General features: G+C 57.0%; 1 protein-coding gene across 1 annotated transcript in view; it reads left to right on the plus strand.

Moving 5' to 3' along the window:
• Nucleotides 1-15557, plus strand: part of RIPOR3 (RIPOR family member 3) — a 73469-nt gene extending 57912 nt beyond the window's left edge. Inside the window, exons 8-22 of the mRNA XM_049649868.1 lie at nt 96-159; nt 505-548; nt 738-863; nt 941-1086; nt 2571-2700; nt 4026-4598; nt 7842-7972; nt 8890-9013; nt 9640-9775; nt 10413-10574; nt 11178-11339; nt 11845-12047; nt 13202-13285; nt 14919-15009; nt 15442-15557. Of these exons, the coding sequence (XP_049505825.1) occupies nt 96-159; nt 505-548; nt 738-863; nt 941-1086; nt 2571-2700; nt 4026-4598; nt 7842-7972; nt 8890-9013; nt 9640-9775; nt 10413-10574; nt 11178-11339; nt 11845-12047; nt 13202-13285; nt 14919-15009; nt 15442-15545 (2280 nt within the window). The 3' untranslated portion in view covers nt 15546-15557. The remainder of the gene's footprint in view (nt 1-95; nt 160-504; nt 549-737; nt 864-940; nt 1087-2570; nt 2701-4025; nt 4599-7841; nt 7973-8889; nt 9014-9639; nt 9776-10412; nt 10575-11177; nt 11340-11844; nt 12048-13201; nt 13286-14918; nt 15010-15441) is intronic.
• The last annotated feature ends 1137 nt before the right edge of the window (nt 15558-16694 follow it).

Raw genomic sequence — 16694 nt, forward strand, 5'->3', positions numbered from 1 at the left:
TGGGGCCTCCGGCTGGCGGGATCCGTGGGCCCCCCTTCCCCCACCTCACCGGGCCCAGGGGCCGGCCGTGAGCCGCCTCGTGTGGGGCTTTGCAGGACATGTGGCTTATCGAGGGGGCCCTGGAGGTTCACCTGGGAGAGTTCCACATCAGGATGAAAGGTAACAGACGAGGGTCGGTGGGCAGAAGCCAGTTTGGTGGTGGGGGGGGGGGTGGTCAGGCCGTCTTGGGGGTCCTGGGACTTCTGCTGAGGTTGGGGGTTTGGTCAGGGTCCCAGGGGTCCAGGAAAACTTTGGGTTTCCACTCACGTGACTTGTGACCTCAGCCAAGTCCCATCCCCTGAGGTGGACATGAGGGCCCGGGCCTGTCCGCTGTCCGTCATGACGATTTATCCCTCCCTGAAGGTGATACCCACACGTGGGCAGGGGATCCCCCAGGGAGGACCTGTGGTCCGTGGGGCAGGGGCAGAGCAGGGCGGAGAGGAGATTAGCCTGTCTCTGTTCTAGGCTTCGTGGGCTATGCACGCCTCTGTCCCGGAGACCAGTACGAGGTATGGCCACTCGGGCGTCAGTCCTCAGGGCTTCCCATAAGGCCTTTGGGGGGCGGGAGCTGCTGAGAACCAGGGTCCCAGCTGGGCTTTGTCCCCATCCCCTCCCAGCTAGCAGGAAGGGCCTCCAGGCAGGTGGCGCCGGGGAGGGGCTCCCTGGGGCTGCTGACCCGCCCCTTCTCGGGCCCACAGGTGCTCATGCGCCTGGGCCGCCAGCGCTGGAAGCTGAAGGGCCGGATCGAGTCTGACGACAGCCAGACCTGGGAGGAGGAGGAGAAGGTTTTCATCCCGACGCTGCGCGAGAACTTCGAGATCAAGGTGGGTGAGGCGCAGGGGCGGGGATAGGGTGCCCAGAGGCTGGGCTCAGGCGTCATCCACAACTCCCACCCCCTCAGGTGACAGAGCTGAGGGGCCTGAGTTCACTGGCCGTGGGCACAGTGACCTGTGACATCACTGACTTCTTCACGACCAGGCCGCAGGTGATCGTGGTGGACATCACAGAGCTGGGCACCATCAAGCTACAGCTGGAGGTGCTGTGGAAGTGAGTAGGGGGCCGGCCTCCTCCCCAGGCCCCGATGTCCTTCCCCGAGGCTGGCCCCAAACTCCCACCTAGAGGGGACTCCCACCCAGAGCAGAAGGAAGAGGGCCTCGCTGGCTCCTCTGGTGGCCTGACCACACCCTAGCATCCACTTGTGGGCATTCCTGCCCTCACTGGGCCCCACGGCCAGGCTGGAGCCTCTGCCCACCCTCCCTGCCCCCGCCCCTCTGAGTCTTAATTCCCTTCCTTCAACAAACCGCCTATGCTGGCCAGGACCCTTTCCGGTGACCTCCTGGGCTGGGTTCCAGGGAGGAGCCTTGCCCCTCCCCAGGAGGGCTCTCCTCACTGCTCCCACCACCTCATTCCCCACTGGCCCCTGCCGTCCACCAGGCCCCGTGGACCCCAGACCCCACGGATGGGGACGCTCACGAAAACACGTCCTTCCCGGGTCGGGGGCTCTTCCTCGGGCATCGCAGGTGGCAAGGGGCAGTGCCCATCTGGGGCGGCCGACTCGTCACCTTCTTGGGCCGTTCAGTGAATGCTGGTGGTCTCTAAAGGCTCTGTTTTTCTGTCAGTAGGGCTCTTTTGCCCCAAATGAAACTTCGTGTTTGGAGAGAATTCTCTTTATTCCCCGAGGCAGGTGCAGCAGGAGCTAAGGGGCTGGGGCACGCTTCTTCCGTTCTGGAGCTTGCTCTGCCCAGTCTCTCCATCTGGCCTGGGGCCACTAGAGGCCGCTTTCTTCCCAGTGAGCCGGGTGAACCCCCAGCCTCAGTGTCCTCATCCTTCCAGTGGGGGCTGCACACTATTCTTTCCAGGGAAGGCCCTCAAGTCTATAGGGTCGCGGGCGGCCCAGCACCATCCGATGCGAGGCTGGGCAAATCCAAGGACGCAGGCGTCCTGCTGGCCTGAAGCGTCTAGAACCCACAGAGCAGGAGCCAGGCCTTTGTGCAAAGGAGAGCGAGCCGGTGTCCGTGCGGCAGGGAGGTTACCCAGACCTACTGGCTCCCAGGGCAGGCTGGGTGAGGGCCAGGCTGGAGCCCCAGCTCCCCTGTATTTCACACACCCACCTTGGCTTCTCAGCCTTACGTGTGACCATGACCGACAGAGGTCCTTCCATAAATGATGGCACCCCTGTTACAGATCGGGATGAGAGGGATGGTGACGTTGTTTATCCAGAAAATGGCAGAACGGAGTGTCCACTGTGCCTCCGCTCAGCTTCTTGAGGGGCCCTCTGAAGGGGGTGTCATTCACATGTCTGGTGGCCAGTCACTGCCCCTTGCCATGGGGCTAAGGGCCCTCAGGGTGGTGAGATGTTCCCAAGGGGGTTGAGAATGTGCCCCTGGAATCCCTAGGCTGTGACTGTGACCCCAGGCGAGGCCAGGCCCCTCCCGAACCTCCATTTCCTCTGAAGTCCCCCGAGGTCTTCTCTGTGCTGCCGCGTTCTCCCAGGCACTGACGACACCCCGGCCCTCTGTTCTCTCCTCCAGCCCGTTTGACACCGAGAGCTTCCTGGTGTCGCCCAGCCCTACGGGCAAGTTCTCCATGGGCAGCAGAAAGGGCTCCTTGTACAACTGGACACCCCCAAGCACGCCCAGCTTCCGAGAGAGGTACTACCTGGTGAGTGAGCCTCACCAGGGCAGGGATGCTGTGGTCACCCCAGGACCGTGGGTGGGCGCGACTCCCCAGGGGCCAGCACGTGGGGCTGGGATCGGCAGCCGGGCACTTCCGGTCCCCCTTTGGACTCGTGCTCCCTGGTTTGGGGATCATCCTGGGTGGTGTTCTGTCCTGTTTTCCTTCCTGTCAGCCCTCCATTCTGGGGGCCTCTGGACTTGGTTCGAGGCCTGGCTGGTTCTCCTGGAAGCCTGGAATGGGGTTCTCTGTGTGGTGCTACCAGCCCAGCCATAGTCTGTTTCAAAATTAAATTTAATGTACGTTTCCAGTAGGTAATACCTTGACATGGTGTCCAGTAAAACATCTCTTTCCTGTGACCTCCGGGGATCTGGGCCCCTTCCTTAGCACCAGCTACTGTTGTCAACCTCTTCCGTATTCTGGCCATGGTGCGCCCAGCATATTACAGTCAAAGAAATCATACGTGGTCCAGAGTCTGGCTTCTGCAGCCGGAACGGCTGGGTTCAAATGCTATTTATGCCTCTCACCTGCTGTGTGACCTTGGGCAAGTCACCCAACCTCTCTGGCCTTCAGTTTCTATATCCGAGAACTGAAAATAACGGCACCACTGTGGTGAGGTTTTGCAAGGATTAAGTGAGTTAATGAATGAGAAGGCTTTCAAAGAACACCTGATAAAAACAGATGGTGCTTTGGAACATCAGACATTATTATTGGTCTGTCTGGTAAGGGGAAGGGAGGGGGTGCCACAGAGCAGGGCAAGCTTGGTGTCAGCTGTTCGCTCATTCACAACTTTGTGCCAGGCTCTGTTCTAGGCCAGGTGGGGACAGTGTCCTCAGGGAGCGCCGGCTGATCAAGGGCCTAAGGACCACGGGAACACAGACCAGGGAGGGAGAGGGGACTTCTGGGGCAAAGTGGGAGTTGCTACTGAAAACAGGGCGTCCAGGGATAGGTCCCCAGAAAAGGTGCCATTTGAGTAAGGACCTGAGGGGTCAAGAGCATGACCACAAAGACATATGGGAAGAATGTTCCAGGAAGAGAGCAGTCATTCTAAAAGGCCTTGGGACAGGAAGGTGTGGAGCCTGGAGGATGTGACAAGCAGCAAAGTGGCCTCAGGGGCTGGAAAGGGGGGGGTTAGAGGGGGGATGGGGCTGCAGGGTCCCGTCAACACCTCCAGTTCGCCAATCACCTTGGTGGACCCCAGTCACGTTGACAATGCGCGTGTGCGGGGCAAGTCTTTATGGAGGGAAGCCCCGCTGGGGTGGCAGGAAGTCCCTGGTGCGGCAGTCAGGCTGGTCCTGTGTCCCCCTCCCCAGTCTGTCCTGCAGCGGCCAGCGCAGCAGGCTTTGCTGCTGGGTGGGCCAAAGGCCCCTTCCATCCTCGGCTACCTGTCCGACAGCGACCTTCGGGGGTCCGGCCTGCGGAGCCGGAGTCAGGAGCTGCCCGAGATGGACTCTTTCGGCTCTGAGGACCCCCGAGACACCGAGACCAGCACATCGGCATCCACCTCAGACGTGGGGCTCCTGCCCGTGGCCATTGGCCCCAACACCTCCATCGAAGAGGAGGCCCAGGAGGACCCCCAATCCCTGGGCCTCCTGCCGGAGATGGCCCACCTGGCCGGAGGCTCATTTGTGGAGCAGCCTGGCTGGAGGAATTTGGGAACAGAGGGCCCCAGCCTGCCACGGGGCTCCCCATTCCACAAGCATACAGTCCCGGGTAGCCAGAAAGACGATGACGAAGGAGAGGCCGAGGACGGAGCGGATGGGCCTGGGGTGACCCTCGAGAGGCCGCTGCAAGAGGTTCTGGATTTACTGAGGTCCATGGATACTGCCCAGCCCCAGCTCCGGGAGCTGGAGTACCAGGTTCTCGGCTGCAGGGACCGGCTGAAGGTGGGTTTATTCCTGGAGGGCCAGCGGCCCCGCTTTACTAGCGCCTGACGACCGGGAGCAGACTCTGGGGGCAGCCAGCCTGGGCCGGCATCCTGGCCTCGTTCCCCCGTGACCCAGCTGGGCAACGTCTCCTCTCTGGGCCTCAGTCTGTTCATCTGACCAGTGGGGAGAACAATGGCCTTCACTGGCCGGGAGGACGATTAGAAGTGGAAGTCGGGGACCGGGGTAGAAAACCTGCTCCCTGTCTGGCCAGAGAACCTGGCCCCCTCTGGCATCTTCTGGCCCAGGCAGGCGGGGCTGAGGTTGGGCGTTCAATTCCCAGACCTGGGGCGTGTCTAGGGTCAGAGCTGGTGCCACAAGAGGCCTCGAGCAGCCACACACCCTACTCTGAGCTTGTTCCTCGACAGGGCCCGTGGCAAGAGCTGCCCTCGGGTGGCTCTCAATAGTGCTGGCCTGGGCAGATTTATTCGATTTTTCTGATTACATAATTTTATTTTATTATTTAAAAATTTTTTTGAATGTTTATTCATTTTTGAGAGAGAGAGAGAGACAGAGCATGAACGGGGGAGGGTCAGAGAGAGAGGGAGACACAGAATCCAAAGCAGCTCCAGGCTCTGAGCTGTCAGCACAGAGCCCAACGCGGGGCTCGAACCCACAGACTGTGAGATCATGACCTGAGCCAAAGTCGGACGCTTCACCGACTGAGCTGCCCAGGCGTCCCTATTACATCATTTTAAATGTATGGACAACAAAATGTGCAACAGTGGCAGCTACTTAAGCATCAGTTACTTGCTGAAACCGCTGTCTTGTGTAGGCCACACACACACCCACCTCCAACGTTCAGCACCAGTGACAGAAAGTTTCACTTTGTATCTTTAAAAACTGAACTTCAAAACAAAGTTGTTTATCACTGCTACGCTCTTTTGAAAAGGAGCTGCCGGAGAATTTCAAGAAAAAAAAAAGTCACTTCTTTTGTATTTCTTAACAGCCTTTCTGTGTGGAATGATTTGAGGCTGCAACATGCAGCTTCTGTCACATGGCTGTATTTGGAAAAATCATACCTCCTTTACATAAAAGCCTTAAAATAATATTGCAGTAAGGCAATACTTTTATTTTTTTATTTAAAAAATTAAAAAAAAATGTTTTATTATTTTTGAGAGAGAGAGAGACAGAGTGTGAGTGGGGGGCAGAGAGAGAAGGCGACACAGAATCCGAAGCAGGCTCCAGGCTCTGAGCTGTCAGCACAGAGCCCGATGCGGGGCTCGAACTCACCAACGGTGAGATCATGACCTGAGCCGACTGAGCCCCCCCAGGGGCCCCCCAGGCAATACTTTTAAACGTACTTGAGGAGCTTTTCTTCTTGTACCAAACCGAATTCGAAGAATAGAAGTGAGCATAGGCCATAGTTTTTGGTTTGATGTGTATGTGTATAACGTGTGTGTGTGTGTGTGTGTGTGTGTGTGTGTGTATACACGTAGTCGGTCCTCACCATTCATGGATTCTGTGTGTTTCTCATTCATCTACTTGCTGTAAGGCTTACCTGTAACTCCAAAATCAGTACTTGTGATGCGCTCACGGTCATCTGCGGGCACGTGCAGAGTCACCTGCCATGCACGTGCCCGGCTGGGGCCGAACCAGGGGTTCACTTGTTCACAGAGGGTTCACACACTCTGCCTTCTTCTTGCAGCCCGGTCCCAACGCGTGTGCCCTTTCTGCCGTCTAGTTTGTGCCGCGTGTTTCACGTTTTTGCCCTCTCTTTTGGTGATTTCAAGCTGTTGGATGGGCCCGACCGCGTGAAGTGAGCCCAGGAAGGCTGTGCAGGGCCTCACTGACAAAATCCAGGTTACATAAGCCTCGTCCAGGTGTGAGTTCAGTGTGAACGAACTGTCAGTGTAAATTAAATAAGGTGTCTTCGGGGCCCTTGGATGGCTCAGTCAGTTAGGCGTCCGACTTCGGCTCAGGTCATGATCTCATGGTCCGTGAGTTCGAGCCCCGCGTCGGGCTCCGTGCTGACAGCTCAGACCCTGGAGCCTGCTTCCGATTCTGTGTCTCCCTCTCTCTCTGCCCCTCCCCTGCTCACACTCCGTCTCTCAAGAATAAACATTAAAAAAAAAAATTTTTTTTTAAATAAATAAGGTGTCTTTAAACAGAAGTACACATGAAATGAGGTCCTGTACTGATGGGTTGATAAAAATGTGACCGGAGGCTAGTGGTCTCTGCATTTCTCTTAGGAGCAATGGTTTGGTACCACCTGGAATAATGAGAACTGGTGTGTGTGTGTGTGAGTGTGTGTGTGTGTGTGTGTGCGCGCGCGCGCACATATATACACCAACGTACTTTTTTTTTTTTTTTTTTTTTTTGCTGGAGGAAAGACCCGCAAGTAGCCATTGTTATTCTCTAACAAGAGAACAACAAGGTTTTCTCCGCGGGCTCAACTCTTAGGAGCCTAGTTCTGCTTCTCAAGGCGGTATCTGCTCAGGCTGTGCCTTGGGTGGCTTCGTGTGGGACGTGGCCTGGGCGTGCCAGGGATGGGGACCGAGCAAGCCCTGGGGTCCTGCCCTGGATGGAGGGGAGACCAAAATCTCCAGCAATGGATTTCTAGATCCCGAGGAAGGGATCTGCCTTTGGGGGACTCAGCCCGTGGCAGGACCTGTGGCACCAGCACTCTCCTCATCCCTGCCAGTCAGGGGGTGCCTCAACCATCCTCTCCTTCCACATCTCCCTGGGAGAAGAGACCCTGAAATCTAGAAGCTCACCGGGCAGCCTTTGAGCCTCCCTTTGAGCCTGACTCACACCCTATTTTTACAGTGATTTGGGATTAGCTGTCATGTTCAAAAACTAGCAGGTTCCCACAAAAATCTAGGTTTCCAGCTTTTCTTAGAAAAGTGAACGGTCTGGCCCCACATTCCCAAGCAGCAGGTGGCAGTCTGGCCTCTTGGGGGAGGACACGTGTTCTCGGGCTCCCCCCACCCCAATCACTTGCCCGCTCACTCCTGTCTCTCGCCCTGTCCCTGTGGGCGTCTGTGAGCCCAGGAGAGGCTTTTCGGGTCTGTGTCCCTCGGGCTTTGGAGCCGTACCTACCAGGCTACTCGGTGGGGGGGGGGGGGGGGGCCTCGGGGGATTCCGCAGCCCTGTGCCCATCCTTGATGTGGGGGGTTGCACTTGGGCTCCGAGGGGCGGTGCTCATGACCTGGACCCGGTGGTGACGGTCTGTGGCCTAAGGTCCTGCCACTCTGTCCACAGCCCCGTGGCGCCCGCCAGGAGCACGCCTCTTCTGAGAGCCTGATGGAGTGCATCCTGGAGAGCTTCGCCTTCCTCAATGCTGACCTCGCCCCGCAGGAGCTGTCCCTGTGTGGGGGCTGCCAGGGTCCCAGGTAGGCGCCCTCCCCTCCCAGCACCGGCCCTGGCGACGGGCCTCAGTTCCGCACTTCCTGTCGGCCCCTGCAGCCTCAGCCTTCCATCGCCCTGGTCCCGACTGGTACTTACTGTGTTCCTCTGCTGCGCCCCCCCACCCCTGCATGCCTGCCGCTGGGCACAGAGCAGGGGCGTGCTGACCACTGAGTGCACGACCACCCCCCAGCACGGTCCCGAGCTGCGGGCAATGGCCTGGTTGGGTTCTTCTCTTACAAAATAACAAGGGACACAGTAGGACCTCTGTCCTCTACCAAACGGGCAGCAGGGACATGGGCCCCCTCTTCTGTGCAAACTTCCACCCCCACCTGCCCTGCTCACGCCTGGCTCCTGTACCCGAATCTCAGCAGCACCAGACAGGACACACAGTACATCTCGTCTTCTCCTCTCACGATCCCACCCAGCATCCCGGTGTCGCGTCCGTCCTTCCTCAGGCCTCGGGCTCGGCCTCCACCACGAGGCCAACGTGGTGCCGGGTGCGATGCTTGCTGGCAGGCTTACCCTGACCCCTCACTGCCCGGAGCTGGGTGTGCCTGTCCCCACTTCACAGATGAGCACGCTGAGGCCAGGGGGGCAGGCCCGTCCAGAGTCACAGAGCTAAGGATTAGCTTGAACCGCAGCCTTCTGCCTTCAGATCACACATCCCGGAGGTGGCCCCCCACGCCCCCCGCCCCAGTCTCCAGGGCCCGTGCCACCCCTCGTTGACGGCTTTTGCCTCTTCTTTTCTGTTGGTTTTCTCCTCGGTGTAACTCTATCTGCCTGGGCCGTGGAGCGGGCCTCCCTGATCGGAGCTCCCCAGGGAGGGAGGGTCCCCTCTACCCGCGGAGGGAGCTGAGCCGCTAACTGGCACGGTCACCCAGTTCTTCTCAATCCAACTCAGAAAGGACAGGAGCCCGCCCCCGCTGCCAGCACGGACAGCGTCACCTCGGGAGCTGACGGCCGGCACCCGGGAGCTGGACATGTTGCTCACCGTCCACCTCCACGTCTGCAAAACTCTGCTGCAGGTGTGGCCACGGGATGTGGGGGGTGGGGCGGCCTGCCGGGAAGCCGGGCTGGGGGGCGGGAGTCCTCTCTGCGAAGATCTGATCTTGCCGGTGGTGGGGAGCACGGTGCAAGGAAGAGAGCCAGTGAGACTGGGGAGGCTCCTCTGTGGAAGGTCCAGGCCTGGGTGAAAGGTCACGTGGCTCTCCTGAAAGTCCAAGTGCTGACCCCAAAGCAGCGGCTGTGGCTTTCTGCGGCAGCTGCCAGAGCTCCGAACCAAACCGGCTCAACCAAAGGGAACTTTTTGGCTCATGGAACTCAAAGGCCCTGGGGTAGGCTTCAGGCCCAGGTGGATCCAGGATTTCAAAAAACATCGTAACTGGGTTTCTCTCAGCTCTGCTTTCCTGTGTTGGCTCGCTTCACTTTCAGGCAGGCTGGCCCTTTCTGGTAGCAGAGGAGGCCCCCAGAAGCCGCAGCCTGCATCCCATCATCTCGGCCACCTTGGGGAAGCAGGAACCCCCAGACGGGAGTCAGAGAGCTACCACCGGCACAGAAAAGCTGGGGGGAGGCAGGTGGGGGCCGCGGTCGTGATCGGCGGCCTCAGAGGGCATGTTTGTGCTAACCTGGAGCATCGTGGGTTGCTTCCCAGAAACTTGCCTCTCCTAACCTGTCGAGGATGGTCCAGGAATGCCTTCTGGAAGAAGCTGTGCAGCAAAAGCAGGTTCTGGAGATGCTCTCTGTGCTGGATTTTGAGGTGGTCAGCAAGGCAGCATCCATTGAAGAAAGTAAGTAACTGCCCGCTGCCCACGGGCCGCTCTCGTGTGGACGGCACGAAGCGATGGGCTCTGGAGGGCAGGGGAGCCTCGTCTCCCGTCCTGATGCCCAAAGCTCACTGGCGCCCAGAGGGTACGAGCTGGGGTGGTGGCGGGGCTGTGCTCAGACGTACACGCTGTGCGGCGCAGAAGGGAGGCCACACAGCCTTGGAGTTAGTTCGGTGGGCTGTGTGGCTCTGGGCAAATGACTCACCTCTCTGGGCCTCAGCTTCCCCACCTGTCTAAAGAGGAGGCCACTGGGTAGTGTTGTTCCGTGAGGTAATCGCCAGGACGCGTTCAAGGCACACGGCACGCACTCCCAGAAACAGCTGTGACCCCCGCTCTGCCTCTGCCCCCCACGGAGCCTCCCCTTGCCCGTGAGGAGAGGCTGGTGGCAGCAGCTGTCCGAGCTGCGAGGACCGCGGTACGGGCCCAGGGAAGGCATCCACGGCCGAAGCCGCCGGTCCTTGGCGTGTCAGGCTGTGATGTGGGAAGGAAAGCTGCACGAAACCCTGTCGCCCCTGACCTCTCAGGCCTCAGCGGAAGGAAATCCTGGGGCCACCCGGTTGCTCGGCCTTCCCGTCAGTCGGGTCCCGACCCGGGCTTTCAGTTGTCCCCCAGGCCACACGGAGGAAGGGGTGCCTGAAGCTGTGGAGAGGGTGCACTGAGCCCGGCAGGGTCCTGTCCTGTTCCGGCACGACGCTGCTGAACCAACTCAAGAAGACGTTTCTGCACAGAGTCCGAGGGAAATACCCGGGACAACTGGAAATAGGTACCCCCTCCCGCCCCAGGGCCTCATTCTAGCCCCGTCTTTGTCTCTGTCTCCATGGCACCAGAGGGAGGGCACTTCTCAGCTACACGTCACCGCCTCTTCCCGGGACAGGAAGGGGTCTGCGAAGCCCTGAAGTTGCAAATGTTAGCCTTTTGGCACATCTGTCCGGGGACGGACCGCACGGCTTCCACCAGAACCTTAAAGGGGTTAGGAAAGAACGCTTCTAGAAAGGTCGGCAGGATAAAGGTGTCTTAAAGTGTTGGCTGGACTCTTCCTCAGAAAGCAGAGCATCTTTCTCTGTTGACAGCTGACAGCCGTCCTCCCTTCCAGGGCCTCTGGAAGCTCCAGCCAGCAGCATCTGGCTGCTAGTTGGCCTGAATACTCCCAGTCCCCAGCCTCGGGCATGGAGTGCACCCCAAGAATGACTACATGTGGGGCTTGCGGACCCCAGCCGCAGCGTGCTCCTTCTCTTGGGCACAGGAGGCACAGTGAGGGACACCCGTCCGCATGCCGTTAGAAGGCCTTTAAACTGCCCCAGCCATGCCCGGCGGCGGAGCTCCACGGGGCCCAGTCTCTCCTCACGGCCTTCTCCTGTTTCGCCAGCATGCCGAAGGCTCCTGGAGCAGGTGGTCAGCTGTGGTGGGTTGCTCCCCGGAGCCGGGCTCCCCGAAGAACAGACGGTCACCTGGTTCCAGTTTCACAGCTACCTGCAGAGGCAGGGGGTGTCTGACCTAGAGAAGCACTTTGCCCAGCTCACCAAAGAAGGTAGGGGCTGGGAGGGAGGGCGCCTCAAAGCAACGCCAAGAACGAAGGAGTCTCCGTCCGTGGGACCCTCTGTCCTGGCTCTTTGGAAGCCAGTGTCTTCGAGCCACTGCGTCTTTCCCCTCCGGCTGTTCTTTCGAAACCCCAGATGGAATTAGATTGTACACTCAGCCCACGCAGGGAGATGACCTCCGAGGGAAGGAGGTTTTAGAAAGCACAGGGCAGAGGTCAGAGCTGGATAGGAGGGTGACGGGTGGCTGGCCGGAGTCCTTAAAAGTACGGGCTGAGGTTTTATTAATTTTCAGGGTGATTTGACCCCTTGCCGGAAAGCCTTCCTAGAGATTCCAGGAGGCACCCCCTTGAGGCCGATCCAGGCTGCGCCTTGGTGATCGTGGGGGCTTGCCCTGGGATCTGCTTCCCGAACACGAACACGGCGGTGGCCAAACAAACGCGCAGCTGTACTGCCGACCGCAGTCAGAGGGACCCTGGGCCCACTCCTCTCTTCCAGTAACACTTGCCGAGGAGCTGCAGTGTGCGGGGCAAGTCAAGACGATCAGGAAGCTGCAGGGGAAGCGGCTGGGCCAGCTCCAGCCCCTGCCCCAGACGCTGCGGGCCTGGGCACTGCTGCAGCTGGACGGGACCCCCCGGGTGTGCAGGGCGGCTAGTGCTCGCCTGGCCAGCGCGGCACGGAACCAGAGCTTTCGGGAGAAGGTACGGTGGCGGTAGGCGGGGAGGCGGCAGCCCCATGGCTACCTGTGTGTGACAGCCAGGGGGACACAGGCTTCGTCTCTCGAAAAAATAACAAGGGATGTTCTGAAGGGGGTTGCCTTCGCTGCGAGGTTTTTTTTGTTTGTTTTTTTAAAGATTCTACTTTAAGTAATCCCTACACCCAAACTTCCAACCCAGTCACCTGCTCCACCTCCCGAGCCAGCGAGCCAGCCAGGTGTCCCAGGATGTTTAGATTTAGGGAGGTTCCCTGGCACGTGCATGCATGCGGTCCTTCTCAGGCCATTGCCCTGGGCGACGCCAGCCCTGGGGAGGGACCTGGGGTTGCTGGCGGCCACCCGAGGGACCCATGGAACCTCACGGCTTACCGCCTCGTGCATCTGTGCCGCCAACGCCAACATTCCCGTTTGGTCTGAGATGTCGCTTGCACGGAGAGCGTTTCTTCCTTAGGGTTCTGACGGCCAGCCTCATCTCAGCTAGTACGTGTGGCTGGCTGATTCGTTGGGTTCAGTCCGTTTGAAAACCAAGAAACCGGACCCCTCTGCCCTTCAGGTTCCTGGGCCTGTGACTACTCTAGATTGACGGTACCAGCCCCCAAGGTAGAGGAGGGCAATACCGAGGCCTGACTGTAGTCTCGGGCCACCCAAAGGCCGGGTACCTTCTCACATGCTTCCTAATTAACCTGCAGAGTCTCGTGAAGCCCATGCAGCTCTTTTCTGGCGGATGTGGCGGAGGGGGCGGGGTCATTGCCGGGACCGGGGACCAGGGCTGAAGGGAAGAGGTGCTCGGCCTTCGGGCCTCCCTCTGCACGTCCAATTCTTCGAGTGGCCCTGGCCAGACATCGGATCGCTCCGATGCAGCATTTTATCTAGATTTGGAAAATACTATTAGATGAAAAGAGCTTTCTTCATTTTGATTACCATCAGCCCAGGGACCAGTGTGTTTATTAGAGAGACACCAAACGCCGCAGCATACGTCTTGGGACTGGGTGCGCCTGGCCCAGAGATGAATAGATCACAGCCCGATTTTTGTTTAGAAACGGGGAAGCAGGGCTCGAGGAGCCCTCCAGCATTAGAAGGATTAGCCACAGGCAGCATGGCTTCGGCTGACCCCCCATTCACGGCAACCTTATTCTCCAGGCTCTGGTCTTCTACACCAACGCCCTGATGGAGAACGATGGGAAACTCCAGCAGGCTGCGTGCGTGGCGCTAAAACACCTCAGGGTGAGTCTGACCTGTCCTCGCCCGTGACGGAGAGAAGCCTGCTTATGGCTAATGTTCCAGTTGGTTCATTTCAAAATTATTCCACTGGGAATACCCCTCCCCTCCCCCCAAAACTACCGCCAGCAAAAAACAAAAACAAACAAAAAAACAAACAAACAAACAAAAAAACGCCCCTGAAGAGCTCGTTTTAGAGCAGACCTCAGTGCTACCAGCAGAGGCCCCTCAACAGTAGTCAAGGAGCGTTTGCTCTGGCTCGGCCTGAAGCAGTAGGTGGCCCTAGGGACTCACTTTGAAAGTCTAGGATTGTGTTTTAATGGCCTCGATTTAATATTTTCTAAAAGCACAATAAGCTCGTTATAGGAAAGAAAGTGTAAAATTCAGAAATGTAGAAGTTACCCTTCATCCCAATACTTAGTAGAAAGTACCGTTGGCATTTTGCTACACTTCTTTTGTAGGTGTGTGTGAGTATTTAAAATTGTCGATCATGCTGGGGGCGCCTGGCTGGCACAGTTAAGCCTGTGACTCTTCGTCTCGGCTCAGGTCATGATCCCTCTGCTCACTGAGTTCGAGCCCTGAATCGGGCTTCTGTCTCTCCTTCTCTCTGCCCTTACCCCACTTGTGCTCACTCTCTTAAACTTAAATGTCTTTAGATTGTTGATCATGCTACATATATAGCTTAAAAACAGTGAGCAAAACAGAAACTCTTAGTGGTAGACTGGCAGTGCTTTAGAAGTCTCTATGAAGGGGCCGTTGAGGGTTTACCTTGACAGATCCCCCCCACTCTTGTGTGGTAGAAAATTAGGCTTTGTCATCTATTTATTACTATAAATAATATCATTATGAGCATCTTGGCATGTAACGCTTTTAAAAAATAGAGAGTTCTGAATTACTTCCTTAGGCTGGACTCTACAAAGTGTTACTCCAGACCAGAGAATATGAAACTTCTGGAGACTCCAGGTACAACTCACCCACTTAAAGCAGATATGAGAGGATGTCCATCTTGCCTCAAACCCACCTGCATCTGGAAGTCTCATTTAAAAAAAAAACCATCGCCAATTTGCTTGATGAAAAATAGATTAAACTCACCCCATTCGTTCTGAAAAAACAAACAAACAACAACAAAAAAACAAAACCAAGGGAAGTTCTAGGAGGACCATCTGGTTATAATCGAACAGCCAAGCCAGTAAGGGGGTAGGGGTGCTCCGGAGGAGAGGCTGAAGTGCACTCTGGTCCTTGGCCCTGGAGAGCAGCCAGGGCCAGCTGTGCCCAAACCTGGGCTCCGACTGATGTTCTCACGGCCTGCCCAAGAGGGTAGAGTTAGGAGAGCAAGGGGGAGGTGGGAAGGTCCAGAGGGAAGCAGGGCTTCCCATTTTTCAAGACAGACCTTCTAGAAGGAATCTATCCATAAAGCTCTGCTGATGGCCTGACTCAGCAGCAGGTGTCAGAATCGAAAAGGTGGGGGCCCTTCTGATGAACTTGAGGCTACATAAGAAACCTACAAGCCTTCAGAAAAGGAAGGGCCTGAGGCCCCAAAGACCATGCTAGGGCTGGTCTTACAGAGCTCAAAAAAGTAGATTCCACCTGCTACCTAAAATGTTGCCTGATGGGTCCTCTTTCCCCTCACCTCAAACAGGGCATTGAAAGCATCGATCAGATCGCCAGCCTGTGCCAGTCGGACCTGGAGGCCGTGCGAACAGCAGCCCGGGAAGCCACGCTGTCATTCGGTAAAGTCCAGCATCAAACGTTGTGTGCGATACAGTGGGGTTCGCGACGACCTTTGGAAGGTTGTGCTAGAGGGGCCACGGTCAGCCCTCAGAGATGCAAAACAATACAGAGGCCGAGCGCTGTCGGCGACCCACGTAACTGCACTTGGCCAAGACGGGTTTCCTTCATGATTGAGGTGGCATGAAGTGCCTTATTTCTCTCTTCAGCTTCAGTTTATGATCCTTGGGAGTGAGAGCCAGGTGCGAGGCAGGAATAAAGTTCAGCAAATTCTGTCTTGAATGTAAGGGGGAGGCACCGGGTCCCTCCACGCGAGTGGCCAGCAGGAGCTCCCCAAATGCCACCCGCCTCTGCCACTAAGGCCAGCTGGGTTCACCAGAGCAGGAACGCTGAGGTGGGGGACAATCCAGTGACCGATCACCTTAATATTTCAGGGGAGAAAGGACGCTCAGCTTTTGAGAAGATGGACAAACTCTGCTTGGAACCAAGAGGAGAAGCCTTTTGCCAGGAAGCGGATATTGAAATCACTGTATTTTAAGAAGCCTCAGCTGGCACCTTTGTTTTTGCTGCTGCCTTGCCTTGACCCAGGGCCAGAGCTGTGGGTGGGGGTATGCTCTGTGCTCCCTCAGTCCCCAGACCAGTCACGCAGCCCAGGGGCACAAATGGGACTTTGCATATAGGAGCAGGAAAAGGGGACGTGCGGCACTTTGAAGGCTGCTGGACTTGAGTCAAACGACCAGCTTTCAGTTTTGAGAATCTGCCTGACCTTCCCTGGCCAGCTGCACCCCGAAGGGGCCAAGGCCAGGCGGGTTGAGGCCTGGAATCAAAGTCTCCCTGCCGGTTGGCCTGCTCAGCACTGCTGGTTCAATAAAGACGGGCAGTGAAGAGACAAGCGGGCTGACTGACCTCGCTAAGGAGGACGCAGTGGGTCATTTCCATGGCAGCAAGCCGTCACCTTGGCAAGCCGGGCAAGGTGGGAAGACAGACAGAGCCAGGGTTTCCACGATTCATGCTCTTAACCCAAGCAGTAGTCCAAACGCCGCTGTGGAGCCTGGTGGCGGCCTGCAGACCGTGGACCTTATCATCACTGTGTTCAACAGCACAAGGAAGAAAACGTCATTGGCCAGGAAACCTTGTGTCGTGTCAGTAAAAGCATTCACTGTGACCTCACTCATCAAAATGGAATCGAACTTTTGAACGGAAGTCAACTTAGGGCCGATTTGATAAATTGTGTCAGAAGCCATCAGCCGGTTTGAAGAAAGATTTCACTGAAGAATGTATTTAAAGAAAGAAGATTCGTTTCTTATTTAAGTCTGTTAAAAAAAAAACCAAAACCCTCAAATGTGTCCTGAACTGTTTTTGTGTTGAGCCGCAGAGACAACCTGGGGTACGTGACTCCTGACCATGGCATTGGGGATTCTGGACTCTTCAACCTTCTCATGTAAACTTCCTGTATATATTCTGTGCTTTTCGGTTTAACTTCGTATTTATTTGCCTTGTTCCTATGTTCAGTTTTTTGAATTGCAATTAAAATGAATTTTATCGGTGTCTCACTTTACCTGAAAAAAGCACAAAGCAGTGGTTGCTTCCACAAACCTCCCAGGGAGGAAAAGAGCAGCCCCTCCTGCACCATGTGCAGCCCCGTGGGCCGGGTTCTCCCGCACAAGCAGGTGAGGAGGGAGGCGGG

Source organism: Panthera uncia (genome assembly GCF_023721935.1).
Source record: "Panthera uncia isolate 11264 chromosome A3 unlocalized genomic scaffold, Puncia_PCG_1.0 HiC_scaffold_11, whole genome shotgun sequence".
Taxonomy (NCBI): Eukaryota; Metazoa; Chordata; class Mammalia; order Carnivora; family Felidae; genus Panthera; species Panthera uncia.